The sequence below is a fragment of the Halichoeres trimaculatus genome, unplaced genomic scaffold (genome assembly GCF_033239565.1).
Source record: "Halichoeres trimaculatus isolate MK-OKI-2021-1 unplaced genomic scaffold, fHalTri1.1 fHalTri1_scaffold_20, whole genome shotgun sequence".
NCBI lineage: Eukaryota > Metazoa > Chordata > Actinopteri > Labriformes > Labridae > Halichoeres > Halichoeres trimaculatus.
The window spans coordinates 22,780,429-22,803,313 of record NW_027437198.1 but is presented as its reverse complement, the minus strand read 5'-3'; the positions used below and the strand labels follow the sequence as shown (position 1 = coordinate 22,803,313).

At 40.9% G+C, this 22,885-nt stretch overlaps 1 protein-coding gene across 2 annotated transcripts in view; it reads left to right on the top strand.

Moving 5' to 3' along the window:
* The first annotated feature begins 1,779 nt into the window (after window positions 1-1,779).
* The window catches only part of mybpc2a (myosin binding protein Ca), a 36,492-nt gene continuing 15,386 nt past the window's right edge, over window positions 1,780-22,885 (top strand). The window contains exons 1-11 of one of the 2 annotated variants that reach the window (XM_074695875.1): window positions 1,780-1,858; window positions 1,946-2,094; window positions 4,071-4,188; window positions 4,428-4,476; window positions 9,969-10,025; window positions 10,111-10,280; window positions 10,503-10,635; window positions 15,058-15,182; window positions 18,754-18,859; window positions 19,127-19,296; window positions 21,414-21,579. In XM_074695875.1, coding sequence (XP_074551976.1) covers window positions 1,801-1,858; window positions 1,946-2,094; window positions 4,071-4,188; window positions 4,428-4,476; window positions 9,969-10,025; window positions 10,111-10,280; window positions 10,503-10,635; window positions 15,058-15,182; window positions 18,754-18,859; window positions 19,127-19,296; window positions 21,414-21,579 — 1,301 coding nt within the window. In that variant the 5' untranslated portion in view covers window positions 1,780-1,800. Of the gene's footprint in view, window positions 1,859-1,945; window positions 2,095-4,070; window positions 4,189-4,427; window positions 4,477-5,003; window positions 5,119-9,968; window positions 10,026-10,110; window positions 10,281-10,502; window positions 10,636-15,057; window positions 15,183-18,753; window positions 18,860-19,126; window positions 19,297-21,413; window positions 21,580-22,885 lie in introns of those variants that run through there. The other variant, XM_074695876.1, reaches the window with a different exon arrangement.

Sequence of the window (22,885 nt, the reverse complement as noted above, 5' to 3'; positions counted from 1 at the left end):
CAGAGGGATCTAATGAGGGGGCGGCAGAAATTCACAGTTTGACCACGTCTTGCAACCAGAGCTTTTTCTACACTAAAGCAGACTAGTAGAGCTCAAGAGAACCACAGCAGCTTAATTTTGCTGCTAAAAATGTACAGTCCAGCTCATGTCCTTAGTCTGAAAATCCGGCCCAACCAAATTTTTAATCAAATAGCCCTGCTCTACACCCATGTTTACTCGGTTGCAGTTTCACTTGATTTCTTCCTGATCTTTTTGGACCAAAATATCATGATTTACACTCACATGATGCTTGTTTGCGATTCATCTTAAGAAAATTCTCTCAGTCCCAATTCTTTCATGCAAAACAACAAAAATATACTCTCTCTTCTTCTTCTTCTTCTACGGTAAATACGACAACCGCCCTCTCTCTTCTTCTCCACCTGACTTTCAGGTAGATTTCAGAACCAGCAGCCAGGCTCGTATTGAAAACCGCGTTTCACTCTTTTCCTCTAGACTACTGGTCCCCAACCCTCGGATGTTTTATTTTGAAAAATGACCGGATTCTCTTGGTCATACATGTCTATGACTCATTCTTGACACCAAACCCCCCCAAAATAGCAAAATGGACAAAAAACAAACATCATTTGAAAGTTTCTTTTGGCAGAAGAAGAGCCGGTCCATGCAAATATTGTCTGACATTAAACCGGTTCGTGGCGCAAAAAAGGTTGGGGACAAAACATGGCCGTTTGTTATGTCTGCCTCCATGGACAAGACCTGCAGGAATATAAATATATTTTTTCGAAGTTAAAAAAAAGAAATTAAAGTTATATAAGAATTATTGTTCACTTATTTTAAGATACTTCACATGGATATATAAACATTTTCTCTCATTTCCACTGTTTCTGTTCGGCTGACGACTTCTACACACTGCACCTTTAACAGCACTGTGGAAAGAGATCCCAGAACCTGATTGTTGGAGACATAACTCATTAACAGTGGTATGTTTTCTGTTGAAGAAAACAGAGATTTTTTTAATTAGTCAGGGAAAAAAGATGTGTTTGTGGAGTGTGAGAGCACGCTGATTTAACGTGTGAGTGTTCCTCACCTGCAGTCAAGATTATCATTGGGCCAATTAACGCCTGTGTTTAACACACAGCTCTGATACTGTACACACTGACGTGTTCCCCGCTCTGTGTCTCCCTCTCTGTCTCTCCCTGTCGATGCAGAGCTGCCTCCTGATGGTAAGACAAATGAATACGTTGGCGTTTCTGCTTATAATCTGACAAGCAAACACCTCACAGAGGTTACATCAATTTACCTGCCGGAGAACAAGGGAACAGATAAAAGAGCAAACTCGTTTTTTATCGCCAGGATAAGAGCGTACAGCGTCAGTGTATGTTCTGTCAGGGTGGTAGAAGATTGCTGGAAGTCAACCTCAATGTGAAGTCTTCAGAGGAGATCTGAGAGGTTTCTTTATTCCCTGGGGCCAGGCTGTTCGAGGGGGCGCCTTGGTCGCCTGTCAGAGGGTCCCTGATGGTTTGTGTGGAGTGAAAACAAGAGGAAAGGCATTACGGCTCTGTGAAATGCATCCCCGTGCTCTGCGGGGCGATTTAATGACTTTAAACCACAAATAGGTGTTAGAAAGTGAAACCTCTTTGTCAAAATGAACGGCTGGTTTAGAGGTTTGCTTGGTCGACTTGTCGTCTGTTTGTGGTGTTTCTCTGAGAGCAACCCAGATTGTGATTTCCTGCCTTAATTTATCCACTTTGCTTCATCCTCTCAACCCTCATCACAGAGCATGTACCAGGGGAGGATCCTCAGATGTCCGAGCTGACCGGCCTCTTCGTGCTGAAGCCGGAAAGTGTCACAGCAACTAAAGGTCCAGAAAAAAAAAAGTCCTCAAACTGAATCAACTACGAGGCAGATAACTTGAACCGCTAACAGCAGCTTGTGCTTGTTTCCTCAGGCAAAGACATCACGTTTGTGACTAAAGTTGATTCCTCAAACCTGCTGAGGAAGCCCACCATGAAGTGGCTGAAGGGGAAGTGGTTGGACCTGGGGAGTAAAGCTGGGAAACACCTGCAGTTTAAAGAGACCTACGACAGGAACACCAAGGTTTGATCAAAATCTCTGTGTGGAGGATTTTATTTTTATAATAATAAAAGCATCTTGAAGGATCTTAAATTCTACAAACCCCTAAAAAATTAAAGCTCCTGTGAGGATTTTTTTTTTTTTTTTTTAAGTTATGAAAACAGTCTGAAATAAAAACTGTAGACTTTCTGACTTTTTGAGACCCGCAGAAGCAAAAAGGTTCATTAGCAACACGACTGATTATTTTGATAGAGTTATTTTTTGTGGCTATCATCAGTGATGCAGAGTAGGTGTCAAAGAAAGTGAACTTTAACCCCAAAAAATCTCAATAAGAGTTATAAATTTATTTTGTTTCACAAAAACAGGATAAGATCAAAAACTAAAGATACATTTTTGTTCACAAGGGGGAAAAACCAGTAACTCTGCGTTTGTCTCGCGTTAAGCGGACCTAAAACACAAACTTTGCAAAGCGGCCTCCAGAGTGAAATGTTTCTGAATTGCTGCCAACGCCACGTTAACAGTAAGCCGGCGTTTTCAGTGGAAACAATGTCATCACGCTCCGCTTTGTGCAAGCGCATACAACAGTCCAACAGTACCATTTTCACGATCATCATGGACTACCATGTTGTGCTTGTGCTGCTGAATCTGCTGTCTTTCATCAAAATGAGCATCTGTTGCTGTTAGCATTCACCAATACACCAGATGATCAGCTCAACTCTACTTTGGTTGAGATCTACCAAAAGCAGCTTCCGGACAAGATAGTTATAGCGCCACCTAGGGGCCTGTCATGCTTACTACAGCATTTTTAGCGTTTGAAGATTTTTTTCACTGCATTTTAGCGTTTTTGAATAAAACCTCATGCAAATGGGGCGTTTAAGTTCCTCACACAAGCTTTGATGTCTTTATTCTTCACCTCATCTGCTCCTTTGCATGTTATGTAGAAGTCAGCAAACATTAGCATGCAAACTAGCTCAAAGCCCCATGTCTCTTCTCTTTACATACAAAATGTATTGTTCCGTTTAAAATGATGTTACTGTTACTGCTCTTATACTTCCATACGTCCTTATGTTAGCATTGCAGTTAACCAATGTATTCACCACTAGTGGGGGGGCAGCCCAGAGTCAAAAGTTTATGACAGGAAAGCATGGCCACCGTGGAGGAGGAATTAATAATGCACTACTTGCATTAAAGACAAAAACTGTGCAGCGTTGCGGCAGGCAGTGGTCGGTGGGGCAGTTAAATACATCACAAAAGTTCCCCCATTGTTATATCTTTGTGGCTCACTAGAGTTTTGGTAGTAAAGCACGGACAGAAGGCTCCATCCGTATCCGTATCCGTATCTGTATCCGTATCCGTATCCGTATCCGTACATAGTGTTGAGCATAAATGGGCCTTGAAAAGTAGATTCTGAACTCTTATAATACGACCTGCACAACATAACATGTTAGCAAACTTTTCATACTGTTGTTAGGAGCAGCTTATGGTGAAAAAATGTCATATAGATTTGGTTTGTGAAAGCAAAAAGTTAAAGAAAATGCAAGTATTGTTCCGTGTGGTGAAGGATTACTTTTTGGCTCTTGCCCTTAAAGAGATTCAGGTTCCTTGTGAGAACTGTTAGCCCTCTAGTGGCCTGTATGAGTACTGCAACAATATGGTAAAGTTAATGACCAACTAACAGTGGTTAAATTCTTGTTCAGATATCTGTTTCATTCTTCACACATTGGAGGCCTTAATTCATTTTTTAACCTTTCATATAAAAGCTGACGGAGAGGTGAGGCTGAGTGAAAATATGTGATAAAACAAACACTTTACAGAAGCTAAGTAAGCAGCTTCCATCGGCCTGATTCCCTTAACAGCAAACCAGCATCTGTCAAACTGTGTCTGCACGCTCCAGGTGTGTGTTCGAGTGCATGTCTGTGCATGTACACGTGTGTGTCAGTGCCTGAGTGCTAATTTATTGCTGTGTCTTCCTGACACACCACCCCCCTTCTCTCTGTCAGATCTACACTTACGAGATGAGCATCATCAAAGTGGTGGATGGAGACGCAGGTGGTTACCGCTGCGAGGTCACCTCCAAAGACAAGTGCGACAGCTGCACATTCGAAGTCTCCGTGCAGGGTAGGTCTGCAGACACGCAATCTCATTATTGTCATCTTCCATTCGGCGTCTCCAGCGCTCCTATGTAACCGGCTTTGTCAGCCAATAACTCAGTGAGTGCGGAACATATTAGGTCCCATCATTTAGCGGCCTTGCGAGGTCATCACTCCATTATTCCTCTGTGGCTGCAGCCTGCTGTGTAATGAATTAACCTCGGCAAGCGAGCGCTCACCAGGCTTTCTCCTTCTGTCTGGTTTCAGCCGCACAAGAGGAGCAGCAGGACAACATCTTGGAGGCGTTTAAGCGATCGTGAGTGTCAGTGTTGGCGAGGGTCTGCTCAACATGTCACCCATCACACTGTCTCACATATGCTCCTCTGTAGATTGCTGCCTCTGGGCATCTGTCAGTCTCTACCAGCGTCTCTGCCTGCCTGTCTGTCCTGAGTCAGTTTGTGTGCCCCGTCTCTCTGTCTGTCACGTCTCAATGCACCTACCGCCTCACCTGACGTCCCTCATGGCTCAGCATCTTACCTATTCCACCCCGTCTCTGGATTTCTCCCTCTTTGTATGCGTCTGTCTATTCCTGTCTCTGCCTGTGTGAAGTGTACCTGTGTGACTGTGACAGTGTAGCTTTTTTATTCCAGGTGTGTGATCGCAAATCAGCCAACACCTTCACAGTGACATCTCAAGACTCGCATTTGTAATCTGTGCTTAAAAATATGATCTCCCCCTCCTTCATTAGAGCGTGAGCAGGAAGTTAAAAGGACAGCTTCACAGTGAGCTTTAGACAGGATGTCAGCGCGCTTATTTGCAGAATGCTGATATGAGAAACAGAGAGGGCGAGGCAGAGATAAAAGGAAAAGTGAAAGTTGGTTAAAACTCAAATGTCCCTGGAGAGATAATGAATGCGTGAGTTAAACACCTTGTTATGTGGAGGTTACACAGCCGGGAGGTAAGTACGCTGAATCCAATTGGATTCCTGTGTGTTTTTCTTCTAACGTTTCTGCCGGAAGCACAACAAACTCACTCATTATTCCTCTGGACTTTGGTTTTTACAGCTCCAGACTTCATTGTGCGTTTCGAGTTTGTTAGAGCTGCAGCATCGCAACATGTGCCTCGGGCATATTTGGCTAAGTTTTTCCTCTTCATGTCGTGGCTTCGCTGAAAATACTTCAAAGGGGAAACAAAATATTCAACAGAAGACATTTGATATGTCGGAGTGTTAGTCTGTGACCGTTTCTCTGCCTGTAGGAGGAGCAGCGTTTGCTTTGTTTGCAGGATTCGTGCACAGAGACACACTGTACATCCCTTTAAAAAGCATCTGTAGCCATCGCTGCACCATTGTTTTCCTCCACCTCTCAGTGTTTGATGGCTCTCCTCATGCAGTTTTCAACAATCCCTCAAAAGCGCTCAAATCTACCTTGTGTCATAGCAGCACTGAACGCAGCAACATCAATTTCAAGCCTGCCCAGCCATGTGGTGATCACACATAGGACAGCATTATCATCCCGGGAGAATTACCTCCCATCAGCTCAGCAAGGACAACCTGGATGGATGCTATCCTTGGATGAACCGCTCATCCATAGGACGTACACAATCACACAGAAGCGCTTTGAATTTATTGGCATTTATGTTGGTCTCTGAGGAGTTCAACGAGCCTCAACCACGCCAGGAAAACACACTCCATGCTGCAGAGAGCTGCCAAAACTGTTCACGGCCGGGAACGGCATGCACTCCAGCCTGTAGACAGTTATTGGCGTGTGCCACACACAGCACTTGTCACCTTGTAGAGCACAAGAGAGTGACTGATGACTCGACACTGTGTGAGTCAGACGTGTGTGAGGGTAATAAAGAGTTCATGTAGCGCCAAACTCTCCTCTCCTCTGCATGGGATTGTTTTATCCTCTAGCTAACATCAGTGTTGCCTTCTTTAAATCAGACTGTGCTCTGTCACTGTGATGTGTTCAATGTTTGCTGCTTTTTAGCTGTTGCTTATCCCTGTGCTGCCTTTGGCGTGGACAGAAGGTGGTATCTGGCATGCCACTTGCAGCTGAGTGGAATGTGCCAGTTTCCTAGTGGCATAATCCAGTTTTCAAACTGGCATACCAGTTCTGTCAGTGGTATGCAAGTCGTAAGACTGATGTATTCTGTTTTGTGATACCAGGCCTATATCAAATCAGGATTCATCCATGGACTGTATGTAACATGGATGTAGTCTTCACGTCACCTGTCTGTTGCTTATACAGAGAAATGAAGCCAGAACAAAGAGCTACAAACAGCTACAGGGCGCCCATCAGTCAAGTGACCTGAGATGTATCTTTGATTGGGCAATGAAACTATCCCAACAACTTCTAACCACCGAGTTAGAAAAAAATGTATCCCTGTTACAGTGTGTGCCAATAGCGAAATCAGCGTTTCAGACTAGGGATGTCCCCATGTGACACACTGATAGGTATCAGCGCCCTATATGGCTACTTATGAAGGATCGAATAGCATGGGATTTCATTACGTGATTGGGACTGATCCAGTTTTCACGTTCTTCCAGCACCATAACGCTTTACAGCTGCTGTAAATCAAATCACGTTGCCAACATGTCCGCTTTGGAAAGCAATGATACTGAAACACCGTCTTGCAACATTTGTAAAGTGAGTGTTCCTCGAGGAGGTACCGGCAGGGCTCACTTTAATACAACAAATATGATTCATCATTTACAACAGAATCACCCAACAAAGTGTGGGATCTATCAGAGAAAGGTATTGGATCGGATCAGTTCAGTATCGGCAAACGTATCATGAAAAAAATCTGAAATCAAAAAATCATCCCTATTTCAGACCCAAGCTGTTTTTTGAACCAGGCTGTAAATACGCTTTTTAATGCCACAAATCAAAATCAGAACCAGAATCAGAATACTTCATTGATCCCCAAGGAGAAATTTCATTCCAGTTACATCCCTTTTCAAGACATATAAGAAAGCAAACATGGGGAAACACAGAAATGGGATGAACCCAGGAGCTGCCAGCTACCCAGTGCCCCCTTTGCAATAGATATGAAAAAAACAACACTGGGAGAGGAGAGAGGAAAAAAAAGGTCAATTCCAGACTATTCCCAACTGGGGGTGTAGTTTGAGATCAAGAAAAATACACCTCAGCATATAAGGACATATTAACAAGCAGCGCAGCCTTCCTCGAGCACGCGCGCCTCAACCCTTTGCAGCTGAACTGTAATAGAGCCAATGAAGGCGTTGAGTCCAAGGTAGTGTGTGTGCCATGTGACTTCATGTGTGTGTATGTGTAAGCCCATGGACTACATCCCCGCCCAGACTCAACAATGTTCGTGCCGTATGATGGTGACAAGGCCACGGCTATTGCCTTTGAGATAACCTCAAAGAGTTCTGATCCAGAAACAAAAGTCTAAAAGTCTGAGGGTTTTTTTGGCTTCATTTTTCTAAACCTGATGTTGCCCCTTGGTTTCATCCATTTTATTTTTTTATTATTATTTATTTTTTTTTTACTTTTTGAGAAAAGGACCCTGAACTACTTTAAATGCTGTAATTTTGCACACGATTTAATGAGGGGCGGAGCTCTGCCTTTAAAAATGTTTTTTTTGTTCTTCTGTTTTAACTGTCTGAGAGTTTCACTGATTTGAATCAATGCTTTATTCTTTTCAGTGCTGTGTTTTTTTAAAAGATTATTTTCCTTCACAACAAAAACAAAGAATACAAGCAGATTTTTTTCCTCATTTTAACCTCTGATCTTTCACGTTACCTCTGGACCCAGGTCAGTGCCATCACACATAAAAAAAAAGAATCAATAAAGACTTAAAAAAAAGCAAAGTAACATAAAATGACAATAACTTTATCACTTTTTTTACATTAACAAATTAAAAAAGTGTAAAATAAAATAGTGTATGGTACTTCCTTATTCATAGTGTAGCATACTCTGCCCAACTGACTTGCATTCAATTTGGTCACACTGGATAACAGGGTTCCCGCGGATCCTTGAAAAGTCTTTAAAGGCATTGAATTCATAGTCCTAAAAATAAGGCCTGAATTGGCATTAAAATGTCTTAAATCCAATTTTCAAAAGTCTTAAAAATGTAACCACATTAATAAGATTAATGTTAGATTGAATTGAAGAAATATTTAGCAAAATGTGTCTGTTTTTTAAAAAGAATTCACTGATTTGTCGTCATGGCAACATCGTGCAATCACAAAAGCAGAACTAACAAAGCAGCGATGTGGCTGCACCAGAATCTTTCAGAGCAGACGCATGTCTTGGTTTCAACTACAGTGCCTGGAGAGGGAAAAAAGGTGAAAAATTGGCAAAAAAAAATTAAAAAAAATCCAAAAGTGGCTTAGAAAATTGATTATGGCAGCAAACTTGGAAATTAAATTTGAAATGAGAGATGTTAGAAAACATGTAAAAATTCCAAAAATGTTTCTGACAGTGGTAAAAAAAAAAGAATTTATGGGGGCAAAATAGGAATAAAAGTATAAAAACGGGCTTAAAAAGATAAAAATGGTCCAAAAGTTGGACAAAGTGTATGAATAAAGTTAAAAAATGGAATGAAATTGCAAAAACTGGGCAAAAATGGTATGAAAGTGGAAAAAGGATAATAAATAGGTGCAAAATAGGTATGAAATTGCAAAAATAAATAAATAAAAATTGGGAAAAATTTGCAAAAAAATCCAAAAGTAGCTTAGGAAAATAGTTTTTGGCAGCAAAATTGGGAATAAAATTTGATATTAAATAAATAAATAAAAAAACGTGCAAAAATTACAAATTTTTTTCTGACAGTGGCCAAAAAAATGATGAATGGGGAGCACAATAGGCATAAAGCTGTAAAAATGGGGTTAAAAAGAAGACAAAAAGTGATGTTTTATTTAAAATAAACATTGTGTTAAAATGGCCTCTTACCCAGGTAAATCATGTGGTGTTTTTATTTTGTTGTTTTGTTTGTTTCAATTGTGGTTAGTTGTCGACTTGGTCTTAAATTTGATTTCAAACGGCCTCAAAAAAGTCTTAAATAGTCTTAAATTTAACTTGGCTTGAGCTGTAGGAACCCTGGATAAGGTGGCTGAGCCAAGCTAGGCTAATGCTAACAAAATTAGCAACCGCAATCAAGTGCTTACTGTAATATCGATAAAAGGCTGCAACTGTCAGAACACTCAGTTATACCGGCAAGAAAAACAACTACAGCAAAGGTTTGGCCATGAGAATGTTTGCTGTTTTCTCTGACATGCTTACTGTAACAATGCATATGACCACACAATACAAACGGTGTTTCCATTACTGTTAAAATTATATTGTCAATAAAATCAAAATATAACAGTCAGTCTGATGCTGGCATGCCAGTTTGAAACCTGGAATATGCCGCTGGGGAACTGATATATTCCACTCTGCCGCAAGTAGCATGCTGGATACCACTTTTCACCCTCACTGTCACTTGAGGTGTTTGTCTGCCATGATTTCTGTCTGTCACCTGTATTTAGGGCATGATGCTAGCTTTTAGTCCCCATCAAACACTCTGCTCTGTGTTCACTCATCCTATTTTTGCATCTATCCGAACACAGGATGAAAAAAGGGTAAGCTCGTTCATTAGATCTGCTGTGTGCTGCTGGATTAACTCATGATGTTTTTGTTGGATTCATAATTGCGTCTAGTATTTCATGTTTCTGTGTATTTATAGCCGCGGTTAATGGGGGGTTATTTTTGAATTTGTATGCCCTAATGATCTTTTGTGTTGTAAACAGCATGGGTTTATAATCCTATCACAATCATTTTCCAAATCTCTTAATTCCAGTGGAGGTGCGGATGAGGATGCAGGTGATTTAGACTTCAGCGCCCTGCTCAAGAAAAGGTGAGATCATCCTCATCAGCTGCAGACACACACAGTTGCTTAAAAACCGTGAATAACATGAGGTTTCTCTCTGCTTTAACCAAAGGGAGAAGAAACAACAGCAGGTCAAAGAGGAAGTGGATGTATGGGAGATCCTGAAGGCAGCAAAGCCCTGCGACTACGAGAAGATCGCCTTCGAGTATGGTATCACCGATCTGAGAGGCATGCTGACGAGGCTGAAGAAGATGAAGAAGGTGGAGCCCAAAAAGAGTGATGGTGAGGAAAAAAAGAAGCCTGAGCTCTGCGAGGAACAGGAGCTGTGTAATACAGCAGGCTGTAAATACCAGCGGCGTTAAGAGGCCTCAGGGGAGACGCCGTATTGCAGGGACAACAGGTGGAACGAGTGTTAGCATATGCTCTCTGCTGCTGCTGCTGGGCACTAATGGATTATTTGGCTGTAAAAGCAAAAGTGTACTAACAGGATATTTTTCTTGTCAGCTTTCCTGAGGAAGTTGGACCCAGCTTACTCAGTTGACAAAGGAAAGAAGATCCAGCTCACTGTGGAGGTGGCTGACCCTGACGTCCAGGTCAAGTGGCTCAAAAACGGGCAAGAAATCAAACCATCAGCCAAGTGAGTGGACTACAAACAAAAGAAGATGACACAAAAATGAGCACTAACAGGAAAAACTAAACCAATCATGGTCAACTGGCAGCCCAAATGAAACAAACACACTCTGAAAGTATGTGCCATATCCTGCCTTTAATCTAAAATAACCACAGACTGGATGCATGCAGAGATGCTCTTGCTGCCCTCTCTTGCTCACTTGAAGTTGGGTTATTAACTCCTCTTCATGGGAGTGCTGAGGTTTTGAAGCAGAAATGTTTCCCTGACTGAAGGGCCTCTGACTGTTCAGGATGTGACTCTTGAAGATGACGCCTCAAATTTACAGCATTTCTTAAAATTGGCACTATAAATACATACCGTAGCATCCCGCAAAAGAGACTTTGAGGTCAAAGCTTGGTTTGATTTTACAGGTTTATTGGGAACTGTACACAGGTTACAGTGAGCTGTAACCAACATCAAATATTATTAACCTAGCTATTTCCTGGGCAAATGTGTCAAAACCTCAGGTGAGTGAATATGATTTTATCAGTTTACTATACTGTAGAAATGAAATTTATAATAAGTTTTGACCAACTGACCCAAAAATAGAGAGAAAACATTGATATCTACAGCACAATGAGTTTCTCAGAACATCAAAACCCATGTCATCGAGGTTAGAAATGAAATATTTTGATTATACTTTGAGAATTTTTTTCATAACAAATAACTTATTTCATCTGTATACAAACTCAAATTTAAACTCAAAACAAGCTTTATTAGTATTAGGTTTTTTTTTTAATATATATAAACATGTTGCCAAAGCAAGTGTACAAATAAAAGGATTGAGAAAACATATCAACAAGCAAATACATATTAAGAACAAAAAAAGTAATGACATCAATCCAAAATAAATCAAATCACAAATAAATTAAAGGACAATGATCTACATTTACGTGGATAAAGATACTTTATATACTTCCATGTAGGGATGGGTACTGAATTAGGTACTTTTAAAGGGAACCAACCGAATTCTGTCAAAAGTACCAAGTACCGATTCAAATCCAAAGGTACCATGTTTAGGTACCTAAATGCATCATTGTGACTTTGAGGGAGTGGAAGAGTAGGAGACTTTCCATGCTGAACATGAACACAGCATTGCAAGGTTATATATTGAAGAATACATATGTCTACTGAAAAAAAAATAATAATAAAACAAATTGATAAATTTTACCACATTAACACAAGAAAGTACAGAAAATTGGTACTGCCGAGTACCACTACCGATTGCCAGGTACCGGGCATTGGTACCTATCCCTACTTGCACAACTTCTAAGAAGGTGCACTTTTTAATACTTGTCATGTTTTGTGGCCACACCAATTGACAGCTTAATGGACTGATTCTTTAATTGGTTAAAAATGGTAGAAATGTAATATAAAATACTATGACACCAACAGAAATGCAAACAACACATTGAAACAAACAGTTAACATGTTGTTTTGAGAAGTTTAAAGCGTACTTTTGATACCAAACCTCATTTATCACTGTCCCATATGTAAAAAACTCACACAAACACACTTTTCGATCACTAAACTCAACTTTAACTCAACTTACTCCCAACCAATCAGTGATCTCCATCCCCACATGATCCACAGACACTGCAGCTAAACTGTCTTTATTAAAACTGAGCTTTTCTGCATCAAATCTCTGCTTCAGGCTCTTTAAAAAAAGCCATTTAAGTTTAACATATCTAGAAGTTTTTTTTTTTTTTTTACCACACTGTAACTGACAGTGATGGACAGCTTAGCAGCCTCAAATATGAAACCAAATGTACTGCAGTCGCCCCCTTGTGGCTTAATGCAGAACAGGTAGTATGAGAATGTAAACACTGATAATACTAAACAATAACATTAACATAGAATAAGAATGAACATATCAAACAATAATAAATCATCTGGCCCTCACAACCCTGAACTAAATGGACGTTTGTATCTGTTCAGAAATGTTTAACAACATGACATTGCGAGTCGCCTGAAGACCCGCTGAGATAACCCTCAGCACTATTCTGGATTTAAGTATTTTCTAGGAGCTATAGGACTATCTGTAAACTCAGAGAGTCTTCAGCCTGCTGAGCTCTCTCCAGCGCCTGTGTTGCTCTCCTCTTTGCTCTTCTTCCCTCCTCCTTCAAAGACTTCTTTTGGTGTTTAATTGAAGAGGGTACAGCTGTTGCAAGTGGTATTTTTTCAATGGATCTACCATCTGCCATTTTGAGGAGCGTCATGCTGCTCATTGAGAGTAAGGCAGTCCTCTTCCTGTTTGATTAGACGCTAACTAATGGAGAGGGGACATTGATTCTCCCGGAACATCAACTCCCACGAGTGCGTGCCGCGACCAGCTCGATCCAACCAATCAAATGTTTAAGATTTTCTGGGATGACGCCAGTGATAAAATATAGATACTGAGGATTATGTTGTATATAATTCATCTGTATACCCTGTTAGGCTCTTTTATCTTCCATTGCTCAACAAAGATGGTCATCTCAGAGAGACAGAATAAGCTACATGTTTTCTCAGATTGTTCTCTATCACTTGGAAACACAACACAGGCCAGTAAAGTAAGAAACAAAGCCCTTTCCCAAGAAATAACTCCAGGCAGGAGGCCTTTCTTTGAAGTTCTCTCCATAGCGTCCAACATAACATCTCATTGGGAACCACTTTCTTTTCCAATGCTCTTCAGATCCTTTGTTCCTTATCTCACACATGGTGCACAGCACAGAGAACATGTGAGGTTTTAGTTTCATGCAACAAAGATGTTGCATGAAATCACATTAATTTAGAAGATAAAATGAAACCGTGCAACATTCAGTTCGGTTAGTTTGATGCAAGTAAACTCTAACTTGAATGTACACCACCATGTTTACAGGAAGATGTATTTATATGGCAAAGTCTGATCACTCTTATATAGCCAAACAGGAAACAATGAAATCACTGAGGGTCTATGAAAAAGTAAAAAAAGGTAGTTCTGGGTCCATCTATCGAGAGACGTTCAGAGCTACACGTGTTGTGTGCTGTGTCTTTGATAAACTGTGAAGGCGGCTAAGTTGATTCTGTCGTCTTGTCGTTCATACCTCCATGTTTGCATCTGGGAAATCCAAGAAAAACACTCAGAGAGATATTGTGATTGTCACCAACACTTTAGTCCTACTTTAATGTTATACTTCCCTTCAGCAGACTGTCTGCTACAATTTGGAGTTAGTTGCAGGTTTGTACGATAATTTGTTTCCTGACAGTGTTAAAAATTATGATGACCCTGTACATATTTCATATTCCTGATCTTAGTATCCAGAATATTGGCAGGATCTGGATCATACTTTTACATCTGTCAGAAATTATGGTGACCTTGTCTTGTATTGTTTTGCAAAGAAATCCGACCATTTATGGTAGAGTTACATACACATATGGTGAAAACGGCCCTATCTCACAATGATAAAGAATCCTTTAAAAAAGTCCTGGGTCCAGACGGTGATCCAGATCACCTCCAAAATTTAATCACTTCTTCATTATCCCATTTTGAACATTTCCTGAAAATTTCATCAAGATCCAATTGTTACTTTTTGAGTTATGTTGTTCACAGACAGAGGTAAAAATTGGCGTCACGAACAGGATTTTAAACTTGTGCAGGAAAACCCCATTGGATTTCAAATCCTGTTTGTTACATCGGTGCAAGTAATAGCAACCTAAATTTACTTGCACCAATAGATGCAACAGGATGAAAGGGTAGTTATTCTCAGAGCAGGGTTTTGTCTTGCATTGATGACCAAAGTCAACCTGGTCTGAAGTCACTCATGCATGAAAAGGGTGCATCTTTCAAACATGCACCCACACGGGCTAAACCCGAGATAGTTACATTTTCTAATGTGAAAAGAGAGACCATGAAAATAGAAATGCACCACATGCATGCTCAGTAACGACACTCCAACTGGATTGAATTTAATAAAACCTTTGACCAACTAACCTCAGCTCATCGTATCGTACTTTATGCTAGGATAACACACCTTTTCTAACAAATCAAACAGTGTATTTGCACTCTCTTAATGCATTTGCACCTTGCTTTAGCTCATGCACGACTACGATTGTTTGAATCACCTCCTGCCTCACCTGAAGCTCAGCTCTTCAGAAAAACACTTTGATTTTAGTCTTCAAACAAGTGTTTCTGTGCTGCGACCAAACGCCTTTGACTCTCATCACAGCTCTCATGTTGGTGTGTGGGAGAACATGCTAGTGAGTGAGCAGTCACAGGTCTGAAGGTCTGAGTTTTACCTGTGACTCACTCTGCTGTCTGAAGGCCCTCTGAGTCTGTTTGTGGCGGGATTGGCTGAAAGCACTTTCTCATTTTTCTCTCTGTCTTTGTCTCTGTGTCTCTGTCTTCGCCAATCATCTCGTTCTGAACAGGTATGTGTTTGAGAGCGTGGGCAACAAGCGGACACTCACTATCAACAAGTGCAACCTGTCTGATGACGCAGCGTACGAGTGCGTGGTCGGGGAGGAGAAGTGCTTCACGGAGGTTTTTGTCAAAGGTAGATGAGTCACTGTCTTTGGAGGAATCCTCCTTTCGGGAGGGAGAGGCTTTTTTCTGCTCAGTTTAGCAGATTCTGTCGTTGGAGCGCTGAGAGGCTTGACAGCTCTGTTACCGTCTTGTGCCTGTGTTTGTCATCTGTTTATTTTAATGCTGTTATGCAGCTCGGTGGCACGGCACGCTCTGTTGTCAGCTCACTTATTTTTAATGCGGATGAGGCGAGGGGAAATTTTCATGTTTTGTTTATAACGATGAATCAGTGTTGTGGTGCTGTTTGCAGTCATGTGCTGTCACGTTTGTCAGGGTTTGACTGATACATGTGCTTCTTTAAGTTCTAAAAAAATAAAATCTGCAAATTTCAGAAAATTTAAAATGAAATTAACTTAAGTAGAAATGTTATTTCTGAAATCTTAAGGTTTAAAACGTATTCAAAAAGACATCATCAGTCTAACTCTTTTCCTTTCATCTCCGTGTTTTTTCACTGTCTTTAAATTAATGTAGTGTAACTGCTTCTATATTAATCCCACACTCCAGGCTGTATAAGAGGGTCAAGGCTTACCTGTGCCTGCATCACTCTCTTTGCAAACATCTTCAGCAGGATCTTTAGTCGCTGATTCATCTTGACATCAGTGAGGGAGTTCAGCAGACGACAGTCATTCAGAAGAAGAAGTCCCTGGACTTTAAATAAGACATAAAGTACTTACGAAAAAGCTTGTGCTTTTGATTTGTTGTTTTTTGAAGTGTTTACTCGGGGAATATTGTTTTTCCCACAACACAGTCAAATATAGAGCTTACAAAGCTCTGTAACACGAGTATCAAAGAGATCTGAGTTTGTGCATAATACTGTTATTGAAACAACTTCATTTTTCTTTTGCTAGTTTTGAAGGTTTAATCACAAAGTTTGGAACATATTCAAAGATGTGATCTCACTGTTTCTAAAACAGAATTAGCATTGACATATTTTCCCCAGGATTATTACAAACTAGATCTGAATCTGAATTTGTTTTTTTATTGCCGAGTGCATTTATACGTACCAGGAATTTGACTTGTGTATTGGGGCCAAGCAATTTACAAGGAAAAAACATGCTAGCAATTACTGAGATAATACAGAATAAGTAGTTTTACACTATTAAATATATATATATATATATATATATATATATATATATATATATATATATATATATATATATATATATATATATATATATATATATATATATATATTTGAGATACGAAATAAAAAAATGTAAGAAAATTAAATATTATAAAAAATAAAAAAACACAAAATATTCAAGGCGCAATGTGGAGCCGTGCAATTTAAAGCCCAGTGAGCGTCAATGTAATGCATAAAAAAAAATCTAAATATAAATGAACTAAAAGTACCATTAATCATTCAGCATACTTATATTTTGCAGGTTGCTTCCACCTTCACGTCCTTTGCTAACAGCATGCCGTCCTGTTTGTATCAACATTTCTCGAGTGAAACTGCGACTTTGTGCACATTGTGGCTCACACCTGCTCTCCTCAGGGGAAATCTCACACCCTAGAGAAACCACACATTACGCTTTAGACATCAACCTCAGTCCAAAAAACTTTTCTAAAAGCCTGAAGTCAAACTGCAAGAGTGTCTGACTGACTGTGGTTCAGGGGGTTTCTGGGCTCTCCAGCAGGGGTTAAAGAGAATTGAGAAGTCCACAGGGCGACGGGATGCTGACGATGACAAATAGCCTCAGCGAACGGAGCATCAAAACATCACACCATGTGGTTACACAATGTGACTCCCACCACCTCGGGAGATGTGAAGCACCTTCTGTCTTTATATGTCGGCTGTGTGTGGTCGCTGTGATAAGGACGTCGGGATCATACTGTGCTTTTAATCCAGATCTTATTGTTCTGTGCTATTTTCTCCTCAATAAAAAGACTCTGAAATCACCACCCACCATAAATCTACAAAGGAGGAGAGCAACAATACCTGAAGTACAGCTTCGTTTATCTATAGAGTAAACATAAACAGAATAGAAAAGAATAGGAAACACTCTATTTATTCCTGAGGGGAAATACAGGAGTCACAGCAGCAATCAAGAAAACAAAAGTAAAAAAGTGAATAGAAAGTGCAAAAAGGTCCATAAGAAAATAGATGCTGACAGCTTGTCCATCATTGTCCAGTCAGCCAGCCTCCACCTCCACAGGGTCCAGGACTGAGCTTCTTCAGCAGTCTTTTCAGTCTGTGTCTCCTGGATCCTGTCTGCTCACAGCAGGTGAAGCTCTTCCAATGTGGTGTTGGTGTCTGGTGTTAGCTCTGTTAACCATGTCTGTGAATAGCATGATGCTACTCTGCCTTCTGGTATTCCTTCTGTTGCTGGGTTAGCACGGCTAGCTCGTCCATCTTATTGGAGATAGATCTTACGTTCCCAATAACGATGGATGGAAGGACAGGTCCATGTTGCCACTTCTTAGCTCACACCTCGGTACTAGCACGTCATCCTCACCTCCTTCTCCTCACCTTGTGGGAAACATCAGGCCTTGCAGCGGTTAGCATTGACATGCTACAGGGTGCTAACGGCTGATTCAACATGTAAACAATGCAGCCATGGTTACATGTAGGATCTCCAGACAAACACAGGAGAAAAAATAGTAAAAATATCACTGAAGACACTAAAAGTTTGGTGTCCATGACCAACAAATGAACCATACAAAGTAATGACCCACTCCAAATGCAGAGATGACTACAGCAAACAGGGCAACGCCTAGCAAAACTGCATTTATATCTGAGCTACAGATAGATAATAACCTTAATTTAACAATAATGAAACACATACATTAGATACAAGCCTCTTGTTGCTAATATTTGCATAAAGAAAAAATTCACTCTAAATATGCTTTTCTAGACTTTATGGACAGCCAGTCTTTACTTTAAATCCATAAGGAAAAGACTGAAACTGTCTTCCTGCATGGTCAGAAATGTGCAGTTTCTGTGCAGCTGTGTAGCTCTTTTTACATTTACGCCATGAAAAGTTTACAATACTTGCAGCCAGTAAAGCAGGCAAGCTCAACCTTTAGCTTTAAGGTTGAAGGAGGATCAAGTCTAGTCACCTACAGTCGCAGCCTCATCCCTGTTGATCACTCTTCTTACATCCAGCCCTAACAAATCCTGACCCTACTGCAGTCTGCATCAGAAAATTAGCAACATTAATTCAGGATGCAGCCCACGCTCTAGAACCGGAAAAGAAAGGTTTAGGAGTGCATCTTCCACACAAAATTGTATTCAAGGTAAAAAAGAAAATAAGTTTTGCATGTGTCAGAAATGCCTCTGTTCAGTAGCCACATTTGTTTATTTGACCTTCCCTCCACAAAAAGCCTTACTCACTGTGCTCCAGCACTGATACCTTACAGCTGTTTGCTCACCACGCTTCCTCTGTCTTTCATCCTCCACTCGTGTTCCTGGTCAGCATTACTCTGGTGATTTAGACTCATGATTCACTCCACACAACCGTTCAGTTTGTCAGTGACTCAGTGACCACTCTGCTGTTTTTTAAAGTTGGACTCCAAGCTTTGAATTTGTGTTTCAGAGCCTCCGATCACCATCACCAAGCTGCTGGATGACGTTCACACCGTGGTGGGGGAGAAAGTAGAGTTCGAGGTGGAGGTGTCTGAGGAAGGAGCCAACGTCAAATGGTAAACAGGAGAACCGCAGGGCTCAGCCTGACGTCAGTGAGCTCTGTGAGCTCCACTCCTGCTCTCTCTGAAAGCGAAACAATGATCTAAGAGAAAATGTTTCACTTCTGCACCATTTCAAAAAAAATGCCAGCACCTTGTAACCCCTGAAGGCTTGAGTCATGAACATTACAGACATGTCATTCAGCTCTTCTTCCCCTCTCTCTGTGATGAAATGTCACTGAATCCAGTGTGTGTGTGTGTGTGCGTGTGTGTGTGTCTCCTCAGGATGAAAGATGGAGTTGAGCTGACCAGAGAGACAGCAGGTTCAAAGTACCGGTTCAAAAAGGACGGGAAGAGGCACATCCTCATCATAAATGAAGCAACGAAGGAAGATATTGGGATGTACCAGGCTCTCACCAACGGCGGGGAGTCGACTGCAGAGCTAGAAGTTGAAGGTACAATTTATTCTCTTCAAGTTATTAAAGTTAAGTCAAAAACAAAGTTTAATAGGAAGATGTACACTCACTGGCCACTTTATTAGGCACACCTTGAAGGTACTTTTGCCCTCAGATCTGCCTTAATCCTTGGCGGCATAGTTTCAACAAGTAACTGGAAACATTCCTCAGAGAGTTTGGTCCATGTTGACATGACAGCATCACACAGTTGCTGCAGATTTGTCGGCTGAACATCCATGATGAGAGTCTCCCGTTCCACCACATCCCAAAGGTGCTCTATTGGATTGAGATCTGGGGACTGTGGAGGCCATTTGAGTACAGGGAACTCATTGTCATGTTGAAGAAAGCAGTCTGAGATGATTCCAGCTTTATGACATGGAGCGTTATCCTGCTGGAAGTAGCCATCAGAAGATGGGTACACTGTGCTCATAAAGGGATGGACATGGTCAGCAACAATACTCAGGTAGGCTGTGGACTTTAAACCATGCTCAGTTGGTACTAAGGGGCCCAAAGTGAGCCAAGAAAATATCCCCCACACCATTACACCAGCAGCAGCAGCAGCCTGAACCGTTGATACAAGGCAGGATGGATCCATGCTTTCATGTTGTTGAGGCCAAATTCTGACCCTACCATCTGAATGTGGAGCAGAAATCCAGACTCATCAGACCAGGCAACGTTTTTCCAATCTTCTATTGTCCAGTTTTGGTGTTGCTGTGTGAATTGTAGCCACAGTTTCCTGTTCTTAGCTGACAGGAGGGTCACCCGGTGTGGTCTTCTGCTGCTGTAGCCCATCTGCCTCAAGGTTGGACGTGTTGTGCGTTCAGAGATGCTCTTCTGCAGACCTCGGTTGTAACCAGTGGTTATTTGAGTTACTGTTGCCTTTCTATCAGCTCCAACCAGTCTGTCCATTCTCCTCTGACCTCTGGCATCAACAAGGCATTTTGTCCCACAGAACTGCTGCTCACTGGATACTTTCTCTTTTTGGGACCATTCTCCGAAAACCCTAGAGATGGTTGTGGGTTAAAATCCCTGTAGATCAGCAGTTTCTGAAATACTCAGACCAACAACCATGGCACGTTCAAAGTCTTAAACCACCTTTCTTCCCCATTCTGATGCTCGGGTTGAACTGCAGCAGATCGTCTTGACCATGTCTACATGCCTAAATGCATTGAGTTGCTGCCATGTGATTGGCTGATTAGAAATTTGCCTTAAAGAGCAGTTGGACAGGTATGCCTCATAAAGTGGCCGGTGAATGTATATTTTGAAATCAAATCAAGTCTGAGCTCAAAGTCGTGACATTGAAAATGAAAAAGCAAACTGCACAGACCACGCTGTTTACCCTGCAAATGCAGAACTTGTAATTTCATCTCAATTACCTCCACACTCCTTAAGAAATGTACGGTTGAATCTAACAGCATCAGACGCAGTAATTTATGGGTGATTAGCCTGGACATAAAGTTTGCTAACAAGCATTTCAGACATGGCTGCTCAATTAGGAACTTAAAGAAAATTACACACAAGCACAGGATGATGTTTTCCGTTCTGACAAGCATGAAAAAGCCATAAATTAGTCATTACTCGTTTCATAATTAATATTACTCAGCTCATCCCTCGTATCAGTTGTTCATCTCGCTGTTCGTCATGCTTATTTTCATTCACACCTCCCAAAAAACTGACGCTGGGGTCATTTTTTCCTGCAAAGTCAGAGCGTGTCTCAGAGACAGATGGGTGTCCCTCCTCATTATGGAGCAGCAGGTGATCAATATGAATATATTTTAGGTTCTGACCTAGATTCAGACTGTCTGGTTATGGTGCTGCTGAAGTGATAGAGAGTCTTTGTTGTTGTGTGTGATATTTTAAGCTAAGAGAGGGAAACGTCACTCAAAGGTACATTTATAAAGACAAAAATGAGCTTGTTAACTACACATGAGCTTCAGACTCAGTCTAATGATACTTAAAAGGCTAATTATACATTCTACAAACTGAATTTGAGACTAGTTGCAGTGCAGAGTGGTTTCTTTGCTAACTTCAGTGCGCATTGCTCCAGTCTGGATCGAGCTAAAGATGTGTCTCTGTGCTGCAGGACGTAGTGATGCATGTCGGTGTCTTTGCTTCAGATAAGGAGCTGGAGGTCCTGCAGAGCATCGCTGACCTGACAGTGAAGGCTACAGATCAAGCTGTATTCAAGTGTGAAGTGTCTGACGAGAATGTGACTGGGAAGTGGTTCAAGGACGGCGTGGAGGTCCAGGCCAGTGATCGCATCAAAATGACGCACATTGGAAGGTATTATATCAGACGGCTGTGGGGTCACGTTCACCCTTTCCTCACTGATGCCCCCAGTACTGGGAGCTGCTACTAGGCTGCCACTCACTGAAACAGCACTCAAGTCTGACAGCCAGTCTGCCTTACACACATGTGTTAAACCCACAGAAAGCTCATACATATGATCACAAAATACAGTTAAAACACAGCATTAGCATAAACAAACACAAACGCCAGCAGTATCATAGAAACAGAAACAATATGTCTCCCAGGAAGACACTCCACAGATTCAAACACAACCACATTAATTGCTTTTTAACTAAGACTCAGCGATCCAGCAGACAACTAAGACCAAACAAACCACCCCCTTTTGAAAACACATCCAGAAATTGTGTCCTACCTTTGCTGTTTTTGAGCAGAAACTTAATCCAGTGTGATAAAAACTGCTAACACTATATGACTACATCTCCCAGGATGCTTTGGGAAACAATTTCCAGTTCCAGTTCAACGGTTTGATTGGAGGAAGGCGCTTGTCAATCAATAAGTATACTGTTGCCTCCTCCCAGGTTGCTATTGGTGTAAGTGATATGAGGCGGGCCCCAGAAATTGATTTGATTGGCTCTGATAATATTTTAGAGGTGTCAATCATCCAAACTGACCAATGGGGGATGGAACACCCAGCTATGCCCTGAAAGAAGAATGTGGCTTGATAGTTTCTAGTTTTATTCTATTTTTGCTCTTTTTTTTTAAATTAACTTATTATTTATTTATATATTTTATGTATTTTATTTATTTTGCTGTATTTAAATCTCTTTACTGAAACCTCTGTAATTTTACCCAGCTTTATTTAAACAGCCTCAAACTTGTCACAGGTGATGTTCAGATGTTGTTCCTGTTGTTTTCTTGAGTCTTTAGGCTTTTGATGAGTATTTTAAAAAAGGATATTTACAATTAGAAAAGCACTCAGAGAGCGCAGACCTGCACCAAGCATATTGTGATTATTACGCAACACTTGAGTCCTACTTTAATGTTATACTCCCATTCTTGTGATATGAAAAATATTAATCTGGAACATTGACGTTAGAATTCTGATTAAAAATATGATTAAATCGTGTGATCTTTTGAGTCAGAACGTAACAAATTGGTGTCAAAAAAGACAGGACAAAATGTCTTGCATTACATTTTTACTTTTTTTGTAACTTTTTATTACAACAATGAACAACACTAACATACATGTGTGTACAATATACACAAAATGGCCCTATTCACAATCCTTTAAAAGAATCCTGGATCCAGACAGTGATCAGGATCACCTCCAAAATTTAAT